General features: G+C 40.1%; 1 protein-coding gene across 1 annotated transcript in view; it reads right to left on the minus strand.

Annotated features, from left to right (window-relative positions):
• The window catches only part of CPXM2 (carboxypeptidase X, M14 family member 2), a 68236-nt gene that overhangs the window by 39529 nt on the left and 12563 nt on the right, over positions 1–16144 (minus strand). Inside the window, exons 2-3 of the mRNA XM_014879628.2 lie at positions 7419–7528; positions 944–1083 (exon numbers count right to left, since the gene is read on the minus strand). Of these exons, the coding sequence (XP_014735114.2) occupies positions 944–1083; positions 7419–7528 (250 nt within the window). The remainder of the gene's footprint in view (positions 1–943; positions 1084–7418; positions 7529–16144) is intronic.

A 16144-nucleotide genomic window follows, 5' to 3' on the forward strand; every position in this document is an offset into this window, starting at 1 on the left:
CATTTTCTAAGGGAGAGCTCTGACCAGAATGGATCTGTCATTGTGGTTTTGCATGTCCTGCATGCTTGTGCAAAAGGTCCAGCAGCACAAGTGGAATTACCTGCTCACACAAAACCTGTGAGACTCAATGACAAATTAAAAGGCCAAACAAAAACCTAAAGAGCAGGAAAAAAACCCAAATCCTCACCTCCAGTTCCTGTTCCTGCCATCTGATTGCTGCATCCCTCACATACACTCTGCCACAGTCACAGAGGAGTAAATGCAGATAAATCTGGGCAAAACCCTTATTTCTCAGTGCCATGAGCACATTGTCTAGCACAAGCAGTGGCCAGAAAGCTCAAAAATAGCATATTTTAATCTATATAGACAAGGTACATACTTGCATAATTATATGCAGATATGTAATTAAGTTATATTTTAAATAAAATTAATTATATACATAAATGTATAAATAATGTATTTACATATATATAATATATATGCAAATATATATATAGTATTATAAAGTTTATTTTATCTGTTCACATAAAAATCATGTTATTTTGGAATTACAGCAATTGCTTGGTGATTACCTAGGGATTAAGACATCTCAAAGAGGCATGGTTATTCTGAGCTAAATTAAAAAAAAGGTCCCTTTTGAAATGTTTTGAGTAGTTTTGAATGAAACTATAACCTAATCTGATCAAGTTAAATACTGGAAAAGAATGAGGAATTTTAACACAAGGTGAGTGTAAAGGCCCAGCTGTAGATAATGACCACAGAATTTTGCTACCCTTAAACTTCTATTTTATGCCAGATGTAATGACTTTGCCTTTTACTGTTGTAAATTCAATTACTCGATGTCTCACAGCATTTCCAATCTTCCTGATTTTTTTTTTTTTCCTTGAAGAACCAAAGCCCATCAGGACATGAATCCCATGGAGAGAAGTCAGTGTGTACTTACGACCAGAGGGAGTTTCTTCCCTGTGTGATGACTCCAGTGAATTTTGTCAACCTTCGAGCATCTACTTCAATCCACTGGTAGGGGTCATTTCTTCCTGCACACCAAGCACCATCATAAAAATCATTTTCGTTAACACCTGCCTGAAAAGAAGGCAAAGCTGACCATAAATCAGAGCTAGGAAACTGCAGGTCTTTCATGGGAAAAAGAAAGGAACACATCATTCATCCCCCTCACTCCTCTGGCAGCACTTAAAGACCCTTGAGGCCCTCACCAAAATATTTCCTTACTCAAGGCAGGGCAGGAAATTCTGGGAAGTCCCTTTGAAAACGAAGAATGTTGACATATAAATTGAAGTCAGAAAAGATAAACAGAGCTTCAGTCTGTTCTTGTGGCCTGATGGATCCAGAGCCACAGCCTTTATCCAGAACAAATTATCCAAATGGTTTGCAGAGTTTGGAAAGTCCTAAAAAGCCAGCTCCAGCCCGTGTAAATAATGGTCAGTGATTAGAAAAATCTTGTTTTCCCTGGAAGCAGCAAAGCAGAGTGCGAGGCAAAAGGAAACAGCAACGTTACTTCCCAGCAGAACCAGAATTATTAATTTTCATAGCAAGGGGGCAAAGGCTAAAAATTCAGGAATGTCTGGCTGTTCCCCAACTTGAGCACCAACTTGTATCCCAATTTCTGCTGGGAAACCCACCACAAACAGCCTTCCCAGCATTTTCAAAGAAATAGCTGAAGGTATTTTGGGTAAGCTGTTTTCCAAATAAATCTGAACTAGAATTTAATGAAACATAGCATCTGAAACCTTCAGAGATTTATTTTCCTTCTAAAGCCCAGGAAATGTTTGGCACCAAGCTGGATTCTGCCATAAAGAGCACAGAAGCTTTGCCATGTGGTCCTCTGAGGCTACGTTTATTTTTGTGGTATTTCATCTGTGCTTTATGTGGATTTATCATTGCCATCCATGCAATTCCAAGAATGGATATAATTTAAATATCTCCCAAATGAAAATGAAGAGGTTTACAGACTTTTTCTCCCCAAATGGGTGGCTCTAACTCAGAGAGGATGCTGTGGTTAATCCCTTTTCCCAGTGTGGCTCTGATGGCATCTAAAGGAAGTGCTGCCAAACACAAGACACTGATTCAATTCCTAAAACTCCTCTTTTTTTTTTTTTTTTCAGGACTGAGGCAGCTTAAAAATTATTTGTTTTCCTTCATTTACCAAAATCAAATTAAACCCCTTACTTCTATGCATTAACTCTGATATTTTAAGAAGTTTGTATAAAAATAAAAAGAAAAAAGCACAGAGAAAAAAAAAAAACTATTAACAATGGGAGATAAATTCTTCAAGGAGAGCAGAACAATGGGAAAACATGAGAATACAAACACAGTCACTGACCTGAGTTATAACCTTTTGCAAGGAAAGGTTTCAATGCATTTTAAAATAAGATGGAATTTGAAACAGCCTGAGGCTTTAAAACCTTGCCAGGAAATGTTAAAATCTACAGAGCAGCATCCTGCTAATCCCCTTCACACTGGGGAAATTCCACCAGTTCCTGCAGAACAAGTGCCCCCATCTCCCAATCCCTGGTCCTTATTGAGATGAGGGGATTTCCCATTGGGGTGCTGCTCATCAGGGAATAGGCTGCTCCTCCACATTGCAATGAGAAGTGGAAAGCAGAAGAAAGAAGTGTGAAAAAAGTGCTGATTAAAATAAAAAAACCCTCCCACCTAAATTACACTCTTGAGTATCCATGGTTTCAGCTGGGTTTAAATAAAGTTAAGCTGAAGTTGCATGTCAAATATGGGGAGTCTCAGTTATCCAGAGCTTAAAATACTCTGGCCTTAAATAGGAGCAAAGGTACCATAAAAAAAAAAAAAAAAAATTTTTAAAAAATTAATTTTTTTTTTCAATTAAAAAAGCCATGCTGCTACTTCTCCCTGCTCTCTTATTTTCTGATATCAGCATATCTGAAGTGAAAAAAAATGGAGTTTTTTTGGGCATTTTACTGGGTTTTTTACTGGGTAAAAAAAAAAGCAGGTGTCTGTGTCTAATCAGCACAAAATACTACATGAAAAAGAGGAGTTTAATCAATGAGAAGTTATTTTTAGAAATGGTTCTGAAGGAAAAAATACTCCAGAAATTTATGCTACCATTTCACTTCTCAAGCTTCAATCTATATTTTTTTTCTGAAGGTGCCTTATTTCCCTATGGCCACTTCAAAAAACTGTTTCTACACAATAAAATCTTATAGACTCAATCAAGTATTTAGTAATTAGAATTCCTATTAAATTTCTTTGGAAAAATTATCATTCCTGAGAGATGGGTACAATTATTACCTAGTATTCTATCAAATATTACAGATCAAGATACCTTTCCTCAGTAAGTTTACTTGAATTTTTAAAATCCATATTGAATTCCTGGAAAAAGCAGATTCAAGTTATGTAATAGGTACTTAAATTATCTTCATAAGCAGGAGACTGAAGGAGCTGATGAAAATTGGAAGCCAGGGAAAAGTCTTGAGCAAATCTTTTTTCCCTTCACAGAATATTCAAGAATAACTCAAATTCTAACCCAGTTTGTGCTTCATTTGCAGCCAGATGCAAAAAAAAAAAAAAATTCCCAATATGCAGTGTTTTATGAAAAAAAACCCTTTTGGATAGAGGAAAAGAGACTTTTTTCTGTCACTCACAAATAAGTTATTCCCAAGTGTGAAAGTTGAAAATTGTCATTCAGCTAAACCAAATTAGCTGCTTATTAGGTATCCAGAAAATAAGATGAAGGTTACAAATTCCTTTACAAATAATATGACTTTGCATTTTAATTCCTGTTTCTCTTCCAAATTAGTTGTGTGCAAGGCAGAATAAAAACTTGTTCACAATATCAGTGTTGTGAAAGCCTTGTTCTATAATGAGGGGAAAGATGACACTACCAAAATGTGTTCAAATAAAGAAAGAAATTCCAATCTTCTGCCACAAATCAGCTGGAGCAGCAGCAAAAATACACCAAATATCAAACCACCTCTGTTTAAATTCTTTTCCATTCCCAGCAGGATGATCAAAAAATTATTCTACCATAGGAAGTTTGGGAGGGGGGGAATAAAAAGTATTACTCATCACAGGTATTTATAGCAACCACTGCCAGTAGGGAAGAATTAAAACACACAGGCTGTGAGTAAATCTTCAATAATTTTGTATTTTCCTTGTGATTTGATAATGCAGTTTTTCAAAGGGAATAAAGACAATCATGGAACCATGGAGTGGTTTGGGTTAAAGGGACTTTAAATCCCATCCAGTGTCACCCCTGCCATGGCAGGGACACCTCCCACTGTCCCAGGTGCTCCAACCCCAATGTCCAACCTGGCCTTGGGCACTGCCAGGGATCCAGGGGCAGCCACAGCTGCTCTGGGCACCCTGTGCCAGCCCTGCCCATCCTCACAGGGAACAATTCCTTCCCAAAATCCAATCTAAATCTCCCCTCCTTCAGCTTGAAGCCATTCCCTGTGTCCTGTCCCTCCATCCCTTATCTCCAGTCCCTCTCCAGCTCTCCTGGAGCCCCTTCAGGGACTGGGAGTTCTCCTTTGTACACAACTGCCTGTATTTGCAGACATGGGATTGCTTTACTTGATTAATCTTCAGTGTTTGGATTTCTCCAACCAGGAAAATGAAGAAGGAAAAGAAACATAGTTAGACAAATTATTCACGTTTCAACCACTCTTAATTATCGTGTAAGTGACAAATACTAATGAATTTTATCCCTGAAGGCAGAGAGCCTCAGTTAATATTATTTTATGCTATGATTTCTCTTGATGATGTTAAATTACTCCTGGTTGTTCCACTATTGCAGCTGGATTTCCAAAATATGGGAACTACTAACATGGTTTGTGCCCTTGAGAAATCCCACCTTGATCCCCACATTCAGGCAGGACTGGGAGGAAAATCAGAGCCCACACAATGAGAGAAGCAGATCCTGCAAAGTCTTATCCAGTTCTCAGCCTGTCCTTCTCTGGAATAAAGCACACACCAACTGATTCATTTCATGTGCTTCAGATAATCTAAACAGGAAAAAAGGGAAAAACCAAAACAAACCCTGAAAAGCTTTTGAAAAACTTAATTATTCTGCAAATTCTCTGGGAATTGAGGCAGTGCCAGTTACCTGGGGAGAGCCTTGAGCTTCTCAGCTGACTTCACATCAGATGATGAGGTTGGGCAGAGAGAGGATTTTGTGTGATTTTGGGGGGGACAGCAGAGTCCCATGAACATTGTGACAGCTCTGTGGTGATATCCAGATCACTGGACAAGGGCAGCAGCCCATAAAATCGCTTGTCACCATACCCACAGCATACCATGCCCACTGAATTCCAGTGGCACATCAGCGTGTCTGAGCTGGGCCAAGTGTTTTCCTTCAAGTACAGCTCTGAACAGCAGGAAAACACAGCAGCTAAAACCCCAGTGCCTTCTGCCTTTCCCCAGCAAACTGCAACCTCCTGAGCTGAGCAGCCAAGAGAAATCACCAGGGACCTCATTACCCACCTGACACAGCAGACACCTGCAGGACCTGTCTCTGTTAGGAGCAAATCCCCTCTAAATAAGACTGAAATTCAGAAATCTTCATGCAGAGTAAAATGCAGCCCTGAACCCCCAGTGGAAGGGTGACCAAAACCCCAGTGACAGGGACCTGCAGTTTAGAAAAGTTTTCGTGCTATTCATTTTTAAATCAGCCTGAAGAAAACTGTTTTTAAAGAAAAATAAAGGTAAACCCATTTTTTTTAACAGTCGTGGTAACTCTATGTGGTGCTGGGGTTTAAGGAATTACTGTATGCATAGTTTCAGTAGGAGTAAACAAAAAATTGGTCTAATCCAAGCTTTGGGAAACTTTGGGAAGAGCTGAGTGGCATTTTTCTTCTGCTTTTCTTCCCAGTAAAAGACTGTGCCCTGGGCTTCTCTGGAGATTATATTTAGAGGAAACATCAGCCATTGGTAACACTCTATTTATTTTATATATATATAAAATATATTTATTTTTCACCTCTCTGTTTATTTTAACACACTACTGGTGAGGACTGGATGGACTGCTGTTCTAAAGCAGTGTGGTCTTGTGTTTAAATAAATTGAACTTCAACAGCAGCATGAAAAATAAGTAGCCAGAACCAAGAGAGAACTCAGAGGTTTGCATCACAGTCCTTGGTTTTGTGCCATTATATAAACAAGGCTGTAATAAAATAACTAAGCCTTCCTCTAGAACCCCCCTGAATATCATCTGCATTCCACTTTTGTGATCATGAGGTTTTTTTTTTTCCTAGCAGAAAATATCAAGTAAAGAAGCAAACTCCCTCAGTGGGCTCTCAAATACAATAAATATGAAGGCTGCAGGTGAGAGCTCACCTTGCACACAGCCCCATGCTGGACTGGAAAGGAGGAGCCCATTGCCACCTCTGTGCTGCCTGCCTGCCACTCCCCCAGCTGGCTTTTCCAAAGTGGCTTCCTGAGCTTTCTGAACAACTTTAATACATTAAAACAAACACTGGACAATAAATTCGGAGGGGTCTGCAGGTATTTTCCCCAGAAAGGAGCTCAGAGGGATGTTTGGGATTTTAACCAAGGGTGATCCCTTTTCCAGAGGGATGCCATGTGTGGAATGGCACTGCTGATTAGAGCTCATCCCTCCTAGTCCCAGCCTAAGCCCCCTGAGCACCAAACCCCTTCAGCTGGGGAGAAACACAAATGGGGGGGGTTCTAATAATGAAACATGACAAATTAAATAAACTTTAGAGATCTTGCACTGTTGGCTCAGTGCTGATATCCTGTTTATGACTTTAAGTGTTGTGCTTTATCATGCAAAGTAACATTTTTAGTCTGGACAGACTGTAATGCAGAGAACAGCCCTGAGCAGACACAGAACTAATAATAAAGAGGGAAACAGAAACACAAGAAATGGGAAAATGGCATTTGCAAAGCACCTAAACACATTTTTAATCTTAAACAAAAGAAGCTAAACAGAAGGATTGTATGTTAGAGAGTTCTGAAGCATTTTTTGGATGGTATAATCACTGCTTCTGGAAAAAAATGCCTTAGGGAAAGGGTTTCACTTGAAACCACACTTTCAATTAACCATTGTCATTAATTACAGGCAAACAACAAAGAAAAAAGCAACTAGCTGTGAGAGCTTCCTTGCAGGCTGACTGTGAAGGGAGCTGGGATGATCTGGGGCTGGGAAAGGAGCTGCCTCCACCTTGGCTTGCTCACAGAATAAACCAGTCTGGATTTGCACACCAAGTTTGGAGATTTTCCCAAGTAGCCCACGAACCCAAAGGTCATCCATCACACTTACTCCCCTCTCCAAGCCCAGTGTTTCCCCTTCACTTGAATTACACGAGCTGACAAAGCAGTCAGAAGCAATAACTATCCACTGCTTCTCTTTATTCAGCAGCACAACCTGGAGCCATTCTGCCACTTAGGGGAAAAATTGATGTTACCTGAATATTGAGCCTTCCTCGGTGGGCCCCGAGGCCGTAGCGCTTTGCTGTGGAGGCATGGAGCTGGAAGTCAGTAATTTTTAATGTCTCTAGACCAAGTGGAGGGCAATCTACAAAACAAAAGATTGATTAAATTTTAATTAAACAGGAAAAAAAAAAACAAAACAAAACAAAAACAACCAACCCAAACAAAACAACACAAAACAAACAAGTATTCAAAGTTTCTGGATTCTGGCTGGGGTCCTCCCTGGGATAAAGGAGCACAGCAGTGCTGAGGCCAATGAGAAATGGCAGCTCCCAGAAAATCAATGAGACAATGCAGATTTACACCATTTTCAGGGGCTCAGATAGTTATTACTGCTTGCTCTGTGCTTCAGATATGCACAGTATTTCCTGTCAAGTGCTTTTCAGTACAAAACACCAGCAAAACGTCCTTTTTATTTTTCCTTTTTGGTGTTTTCGTTTTCATCTCTTGCTTGGATTTTTTTTTTCTCCCCTCCCTGTACTCATTCCAAGCTACTGTATGAAGTTATGTTTCTAATTAAAATCCGTTCTGGAAACTTCACTCAGAGTCCCTCTCGTTGCACAATAGCATCTGTTCCAGAGGTCTGGGAGCCCAGAGGGAGCTGAGCTCTGCAGAGGTGGTGATTAAGCACAAACAGAGCAATTCTGAACCAAGGACCGTCTCTCTAAGCCCCAAATTCTGCACATCCTCGAGGACAGAAAAGCAAATGCCATTACTTTAGCAATTTTGGAGCTCTGGCTTTGGAAGATCAGAGGTTGGGAAAAATCTGTTTTGTGATTATCAGACAAATGTTTGGGTTTTTAATCACTCACCAAAATGTCATGAGGTTATCAAAGTAGGAAAGAATCATTTATGTTGCAAAAGCCCTCAAAAATCATCAAGTCCCACCATTCCCCCAGCACTGCCATGCTCACCACTATTGTCCCCAAGTGCCACATCCACATCTCTGCTAAATCCCTGCAGGGATGGGGACTCTGCCCTGGGCAGTGGGATGTCCCTGAGACTCTTACCCTGGTTGGATTTAACTTTCAGGTGCAGCTTTGCATTTTTAGGCTCAAACTGGCGAGATGTGAGATTTCCCAGACTCCTCCTTAGTTCACAACAAATTAAAATCCCTCAGGAAAAACGTTACAGGCTGTCAATTCATGGTGCTGTTTCTTTGTTCTTCCTTGGGAAGTTCTCACACAAACCCAGGGCCAAATGTCCCCTTCAGAAGTAGTAAAGACAAAAGCTAGAAACTCATATATTTTCTAAAGTACCAACAGTGATCTTAGTCTTACATAAGAGCTGAAATGTAGACAGCTCCTCATTTCAAAGAGCTTTCAATTCAATTATCCAAAACAGAGAAGAAACAGGATGTGCAATGAAAGCCAGAGGAAGGAATAGCTGGGAGGATTTTGGTTTGATTGTCTGATTGTTTTAATTTCATTTCCTTATAGAGTGTTGCATCTTTCATCATACTCCAACTGGAAGAAGTCTCGGGCTCTGACAGATCTCTACTGGGAGTAAATTACATTGTTGGGAGCTGCCTGCCTTTTTAACAAGTTTGATCCTCAACACAGGTTTGGAAATCAATGTCATGGTGCAATCCTAAGAATGCTTTGGCACTTTGGTGTCTATTCCTCTGTGAACAATCTCAGCACTCCCCACACTCAAAAGTTACCCAGAACTACCTGTGCCGGGTCTGAGCTGAAAATAAAGGCAAGCTGAAAATAAAGGCAAGCTGAAGAATAAAAGCAAGCTGGTTTTGCATTCTCAGTTCATAAAATATCAATTAATTCGGTGTTTATGCTGCTCCTAGCAAAGCCAAGGAGTGATTTACAGGTACTGCTGGCAGTTATAAAATACAAGTTGAAAATTCCCAGTGTTTCACATCCTGTTCTCTGCTGCAAAGGTTTATGGAGCTACTCCAGGTGTCACATCATGGGATGCACAGCACAGTCCCTATCCACCACTGCTCTCAGCTGTGCAAAACCCTATTTTGATGAAACCTTTAGGAAATGCACTATTTTTGAGCCTGGCAGCTGCCTGTCAGAGCAGGCTGAGGTTCCCTGCAGTGACATTCACCTGCCCATGCAGGTACAAGAAGAGGGTTTGGTTTTATTCAGAATGAAATGTTATTAATTCACTATAAAGCTGCAGAATTCCTGGGTTGCCTGTGGATTTAGGCCGCAAGATGGGAATTTCCAGGCTGAAAAAAATTCCCTGAGTATTTTGATGTTTATCTGTGTTTCTAGAGAAATTGATCTTAATAATAACTGTTCATATGGATCTCAGAGAAAGGTGCTTGACTGCTCTTTATTTTTCAAGGATGCATTACCTGTGCTGTCTGTGGATGCATCAGATTAGCAATGTTAGGAAATGCTCAGTTTAGCAGGAGCTGGCAATGAAACCCAGACTGTGAGCAGGCAGGGACTCCAAGAGGCAGAACAGGTAACTCTGATGAAAACCCTGCCATGCTTTGTTCACAGCACTCTCCTTTCCCAATCTGCTCAAGCCTTACAATATTCCAAGTGAAATCATGAGGATCTTTGCAATCATTTCAATAATATCCTGGAATTTACTTTTTTACAGTTATCCATATAAATTAATAGGAGAGCACCTGGTTTCTCTAGGCTTTAGGCTGTGACTTCACTAAGTAACCAAATCAAAGTTTTTCTTATCTTGGTAAGAAAAAAAAATGAATATTTTCCTCCAATACTTGGCTGAAAATTAATAAAAATACTTTCTTCTGGTGTTGGCTCCTCTTTCTCCAGTGGACATCCCAAACTGGGAGCAGAGCAGCAGGATTTGCATTCAAAGACCTTTAGATATTTCCATCTGTGTAACTCTGCATGGGGATGATATTCTTGGAATCATCAAGATTATTGTTTGCAGCAGCTTGGATGTATGGAATTCATGCTTCAGTTTTCCACAAGAGAAGACTTTTGATTTTGTTTTAAAATAAAATTATGTCTTCTATTTATAGCCATAATATTTGAATAATAACACTTTAGGAATGTAAATGTTTTCCACATGCATACAGATTCCAGCAACAATAAAGGGATTAAAAGAGGAGCAGGTAGACCAAAACAACAATTTGTAATGTACAGAGATGGTGGGGACAAATTTTTCAATATAGCTTTTTCTGATTACCTCAAATTTATTCATTATAATACAACAAAATCCACCTGAAGTTGCCATATCACTACTGAAAAAAAAAAATCTGAGTCATACTATGAATTTAATTTTGGATAAATTATTTTGTTGGGGTATGTGTCCCTTGCTTCTAAAAGCTACTGGAGATAACCAGGACAGCCTAGTTTTGAAAAACATAATAAAATAAAATAAACTGATTTATGGCATTCATAAAACTTTACTTTTTAAAGTATTGCTTTAATGTATTTTATTTAACTTGAAGAAATATTTCATGGAACAATGAAAATTGCCCTTCAATCAGTAGGGCTGTCTTAATGATTTGGTATTCTCTATGCCAGTTTGAAAAAACCTTTGGGGAAGCTGCAGGAATTGAACAGCAGGAATGGCCAGAGATTGTGTGAATCTGCTGCATAATGGATTCAGCTGGAAATGACCCAGTTATTTGGTTGTTTCTTTAACCAGCTGAAAATGTAATCATTATAAAACACAGGGAATTCAACTGTGGCTTTGAGACATTGAAATACATGCCCTGTGCACATAAGAACTTCTTTTAAAAAATGCACCTACAGCATTTCTGGTTCAGAGAGACAAAAATCAAACATGAAGCTTGAAGGGAAGGGGCTGTTGTGGACATTTCTCCTTTCCTGGCCCATATTCAACCACGATTCTGTGTGTGATTTGCAGCCATGAACAGGTATTCACTTCAGAAATGAGCCATTAATAAGATGTCTAGATCAAAGGAATTAATTCCAGGCTGTAAAAAGAGACAGGGCTTGGATTCAGAGTTGATAACAGTTGCCTGGGGAAGTGTGTTCTTGTGAGGTTTTCATTCCAGAGCAGCTTTCCTACAGCAATGCTAAATGGCCACAACTCAGTGCCCATTATTGGCAATTATTCCTCTCCCAGGAGTCCCAGCCAGGGCACCAAGGCAGTTCTGGTCCCTGGGCACTGGGGGAAATTCCCTGTCCCATAAAATCAGCAGGGGAAACACCCAGGAATCAGCTCAGTCTCCACCTCATCTCTTGAAATCTGAATTTACCTCTTACTCTGGGTTTGCCTATAGCAAGAACAATTCCCGAATGTGCAGCTGAGCTCCCTCCTCGAGCCAGCAGGGGCTCAGTTTGCAATCTCAGCATGTGTGGGGATATTTGAAAGCAGCTTCATCCTCAAGATGGCTTTGTCCTATTGCTGCAGCATCTTCAATTGAAGCTCTGGTCAAAAACCCCATTTTTGCAGAGCCACAGTGGTTTCCTTCACTCCTGCAGTATCATTTCAGCTGCTGTGCTGCAATTTTAGCTGTTCTGCATCACACAACTGTATTAGCAGGCAAGGAAAACACTTGTGGTCATCTTTACTGCCTAAATTATTCACTTATTTTATTTCCTTCTGGTTTAAATAAAAAATGCCAGATAAGTCCAGATTGTCTTTATGGCTCTTGTATCTAATAAAGATGCATTTAGGAAATCATTCAGTCCTCCTCTTTCAGAGGCAAAGCAGACAAACAATCCTTTTACTTAGAGAGAATTTCCCATCAATTTTGGACTATGTTCAGCTTTTCAAATGGAAGGGCAGAGAGGAGCATCATGTTTCCTCTTCAGTCCATACCATGAGAGCCACACCTGTAACCCTCTTCAATTCCTACAAGTCTGTGCTGGTCTAACTCCCATGAACAGATACTGGGATCTGGAAATGGAGAAACATCAGCTCTGTGCAGTCTGACAATCTCCTCTCCCAGGGGAGACAGGGGATTTAAGTCTTGTTTAAATAAAACAACATTCAGTTAAGAGGCAAAATTGTGGCTTTACCTACAGATACAGCTAAATTAGGCACACAAATAAGTGTGTATTTTGTGGGAATTAAGACTTTAATGTTCATTATACTGTTCCTACCATTCTTAGGTCTTCATGGCCTTGCACAAAAAATTTCTTAATGAGGCCAATATCATAAATTTTGCCCTAGCAGCTAAATTTAGAGGTTTCCCTATGAAAAATGTGGTTGATAATTCATCTTCCAACAGCAGAAACTTTTAATTGGAACTCTGGCAGTCTAATTCCTGTGGCTAAAGTTATGCTTAGGTCACAGGTATGCAAAGTACTTTAATATTGAAATGCCCCTGCAAGGTGAAATAACAGTAAAAGCACATTTCTGACAACCTTCACCTTGATGAAAATATCTTTGGATTACTTTTCTGTGATGGACAGCCTTTGTAGGGGCTGAGTTAAACAGAATAAAGTTTTCTATTTTCTGAATAATTTGTTACATATATATATATATAACATAAATAATTTATATTTATTTATGAGGGCATTGGGGGGGTGGGTACAAATTTGGTCTCTGTTTTGATGATGTGATCATGGAAGTGTGAAATTCTCACAGATGTTCATGACTCACACTCCACAGTTGCTATGGCCCAGCTTTTCCCTGGAAAAATGTCCATGGATTTCAGTCTGAGTGATTTTCTGACTCTGCTCGCATCTGAAGTGTTGCTAACAACAATTACAGGTTTCTTTTCTGCCACCCTACACCCCAGATCATTTGAAGCAGCATCTTGAGGCAGCTGAAAGTTCCTCAACCAGATTTTGCTTTTATTTACTTTTTCTAAAAAACCCATTCCCAGGGCACTGCAAGAGCAAAGCAAGCAAAGTGCACTTACAACAAATCCCCTGCACAGAAGTTAAAATACTGAATTCCAGTCCCAGATCAAAGAGCAAATAAAGAATTAAGGAGAGGCCAAAATTTCCTATCCTAACACATTAATTATGGGCTGATGTTGCATTGAAGCTGTGCATTTTTCCAGGACAAGCAACAAATGCTGCATTGAGGTCTGCAACATCAGGGACTTCTCTCAGGAGGAAATATTTATCACAGCACTGCAACATACACTGGTGATTGCTCTTGAAGATTGAAAAACAAATAAAGAAAAAAATGAAGAATTATCTGGATTCTTTGGGTCAGGTTTGACATGAAACCAAATGAGATTCCAAAAAATATACACTTTTTCATTTTCTCCCATTAACTTTTCACATTTTTGCTCTCTCACAAGCCCAGGTTGTGGCTGGCTAGAGATGCAACAAAACATTTAGCAGGAAGAGCTTCTATTATTCCTGGCACAGCTGGAGGCAGGAATTTCCAGAGTGCCTGGGAGTTTTCTGGCCAAGCCTCCAGACTCAAGAGGTTCATCTAAACTCCAGACATCACATTCCCTCCCTGAGCTGCCTTCTGCTGCCACCAGCCTGGCAGAGGATGGGATTTGTGATGTGGCACCAATCTGTGCCCATATCTGCAAAGATCTCCCCTCTCTCTGCAGAGAAAGTATTTAATTTTATCACTCTGAAGAAAATACATTTTCTTTAGTGGCCAAAAAAACCCAGACTGAAAAATATCGTATCAGTTCTTAATTTTTATGATGAGCTTTGACAAAGGCTGAATTCTGTGCTATTAATTTTTAAATGTCTCCTCTGATGTTTTTTTTTTCCTGAAGCACAGGGTGAAGACTCTCTGCAATTCCAGCTAAAGCCACAAAACTGAGTACAGCCATCAAAAATGAGAACCATCCTCTTTTTTCCAGAGCCAAACAAACAGACTTAGCCAAAAAAATGGAGAACAAAACCGAGACAGACCACTTGCACAATGGCTGGGTATAGGACAAAAATTACCATTTAAAACACATCTTCATGCCAAAAATAGCTAAAAATACCACTTCACTGAGGTGTACTGCAAGAGCAGAGATTCTACACTAAAAGCATTAATTGTAGCCATCAAAAATAAACATTAAAACTTGGAATATTATTAACAAGTACAAAAGCAAGACAGAAATAACTCTGATCTTAAGATACAGCCCTGGCTCAATAAATGAGACATCTCAGAAGATCTCAAGTTTAACCATATTAGCAATCCCATTTGAGTGCATTTTACCAAAAATAGGATAAATATATAAGAAGTTTTATGAGTGTAAAACTGGCTTCTGGTGCAATTATTCCCCTTCCCCTCCATGAGAGCTGTAGTAGGAATTTTATACAGCAGTAAATATATCCAATATATCCATAGTTGGTATAGAACATTCCCTGGGCAGAGTGACAGCATAGTCATGAAATCCCTTAAACATAAATAAACTGGAAAGCATCCATAACTCTTGGGCCTAGAAATACACTTTTATAGAGAATTCTAGCTGGTTTTTTTGAGGATTTTTTGAGGATTTTGCAAAACAGCCATGCTTTTGGAATAAAAAACATGGACTTGAGGTGGCCCAAAGGAAGAATCCAAGGGAGAGGACACAGGAAAGGGGCTGTAAATGCTCCACACTGAGAATCAGAATTGCTCACCTGGGGCTGAGATACACAAGAACAGCTTCAGAAATCCTCTGGAAACACCTGATGCCACTGGAATAAATGGCAGTACTCTGGTATCACCCAGCTTTCACCTTCTCACTCTCCCAAGCACACAAGTGAAGCCCACACACGTGGAGCAGGAAAAACCAGAGAAACTGTGAAGTTCTCATTAGTAGTGACGAGCCATTAAATTTTATCCCCACTGCTACAGACACCTCCAGTCCCAAGTGCTAAATTTACACTTGTGAAAGACTGAAATCAGCAGCTTCCCAGTCAGTTCCACTTAATGTTATTCAAATTTTAATCCAGTTAAGCTCCAGCACAGACAAAACTCTATTTTTTTACTTCTCAACAAGGCAGAAAATGAGTTGAAAATGATACTGAAACAGATGCATTGACTTCCTTCGACGCTGTAGCTCAAAGCCTAACACCAGTAAATCATGGATGTGGATAAGAACCATTTGGCTCTTCAGTTTTGGGTTTCACAGGCTGTTTTCTACCCATTTAGATTTCTGACTTAGCTCCTGAAGTGAGCCAGAGAACTCCAGAGCCAGGCTGATGAAGTAGCAGGAGCTGTGCCTTTAGGCAGCCGAGAGTCATTACTCATCTCAGCTGAGAGCTCAGATGTCACCTTTCATATTTTTATTGTTCCAGTTAAAAATACTCCAATTGCCAACAGAGTGCAGACTAGCAGCAGTCTGTATCTGCAGGGAGACCTGCCTGAGGATCTTCCTCCTGACCTGATCACCAGTTCTCCTCTGCTGCCTCGGGACAGGCTCATCCTTGTCAGTCTGAAATCTTCCCAGCATTGTGCTGCTCCTCGGTGGTGCCATCTGAACACAGGGACACAGCTCCGTGCACAAGCAACACCCTGAGATGGGCTGGGATGGCCAAGCCAACCCTCAGCCCTTGGAATTCCCACCCCTTCTCCTGAGGGAGCATCACTGGGAGGTTCTGCTCCAGCCCCAGGGGCTGCTGGAGCTGCCACCCTGCCCAGCCCTCTGCCAGCCTGCACATCTGGGAAAAATACTCCACCTATAAAAGGAGCCTGTGACAGGAAATACCTCAAACCAATCCAGCTTGGTTTTAAAACCTTTTATAAAGTGTAAGGTCTGAGTTTTATGAAGACCTAGTGTGTCTGCTCTGGCAAGTTTAGATATTTGACATCTGTTGTTGTTATTTCATAGGAAATAATAAGAGAAATTAATAAACCCAAACACTTCTCATAAGGCATA

Source organism: Sturnus vulgaris, chromosome 8 (genome assembly GCF_052056855.1).
Source record: "Sturnus vulgaris isolate bStuVul1 chromosome 8, bStuVul1.hap1, whole genome shotgun sequence".
NCBI lineage: Eukaryota > Metazoa > Chordata > Aves > Passeriformes > Sturnidae > Sturnus > Sturnus vulgaris.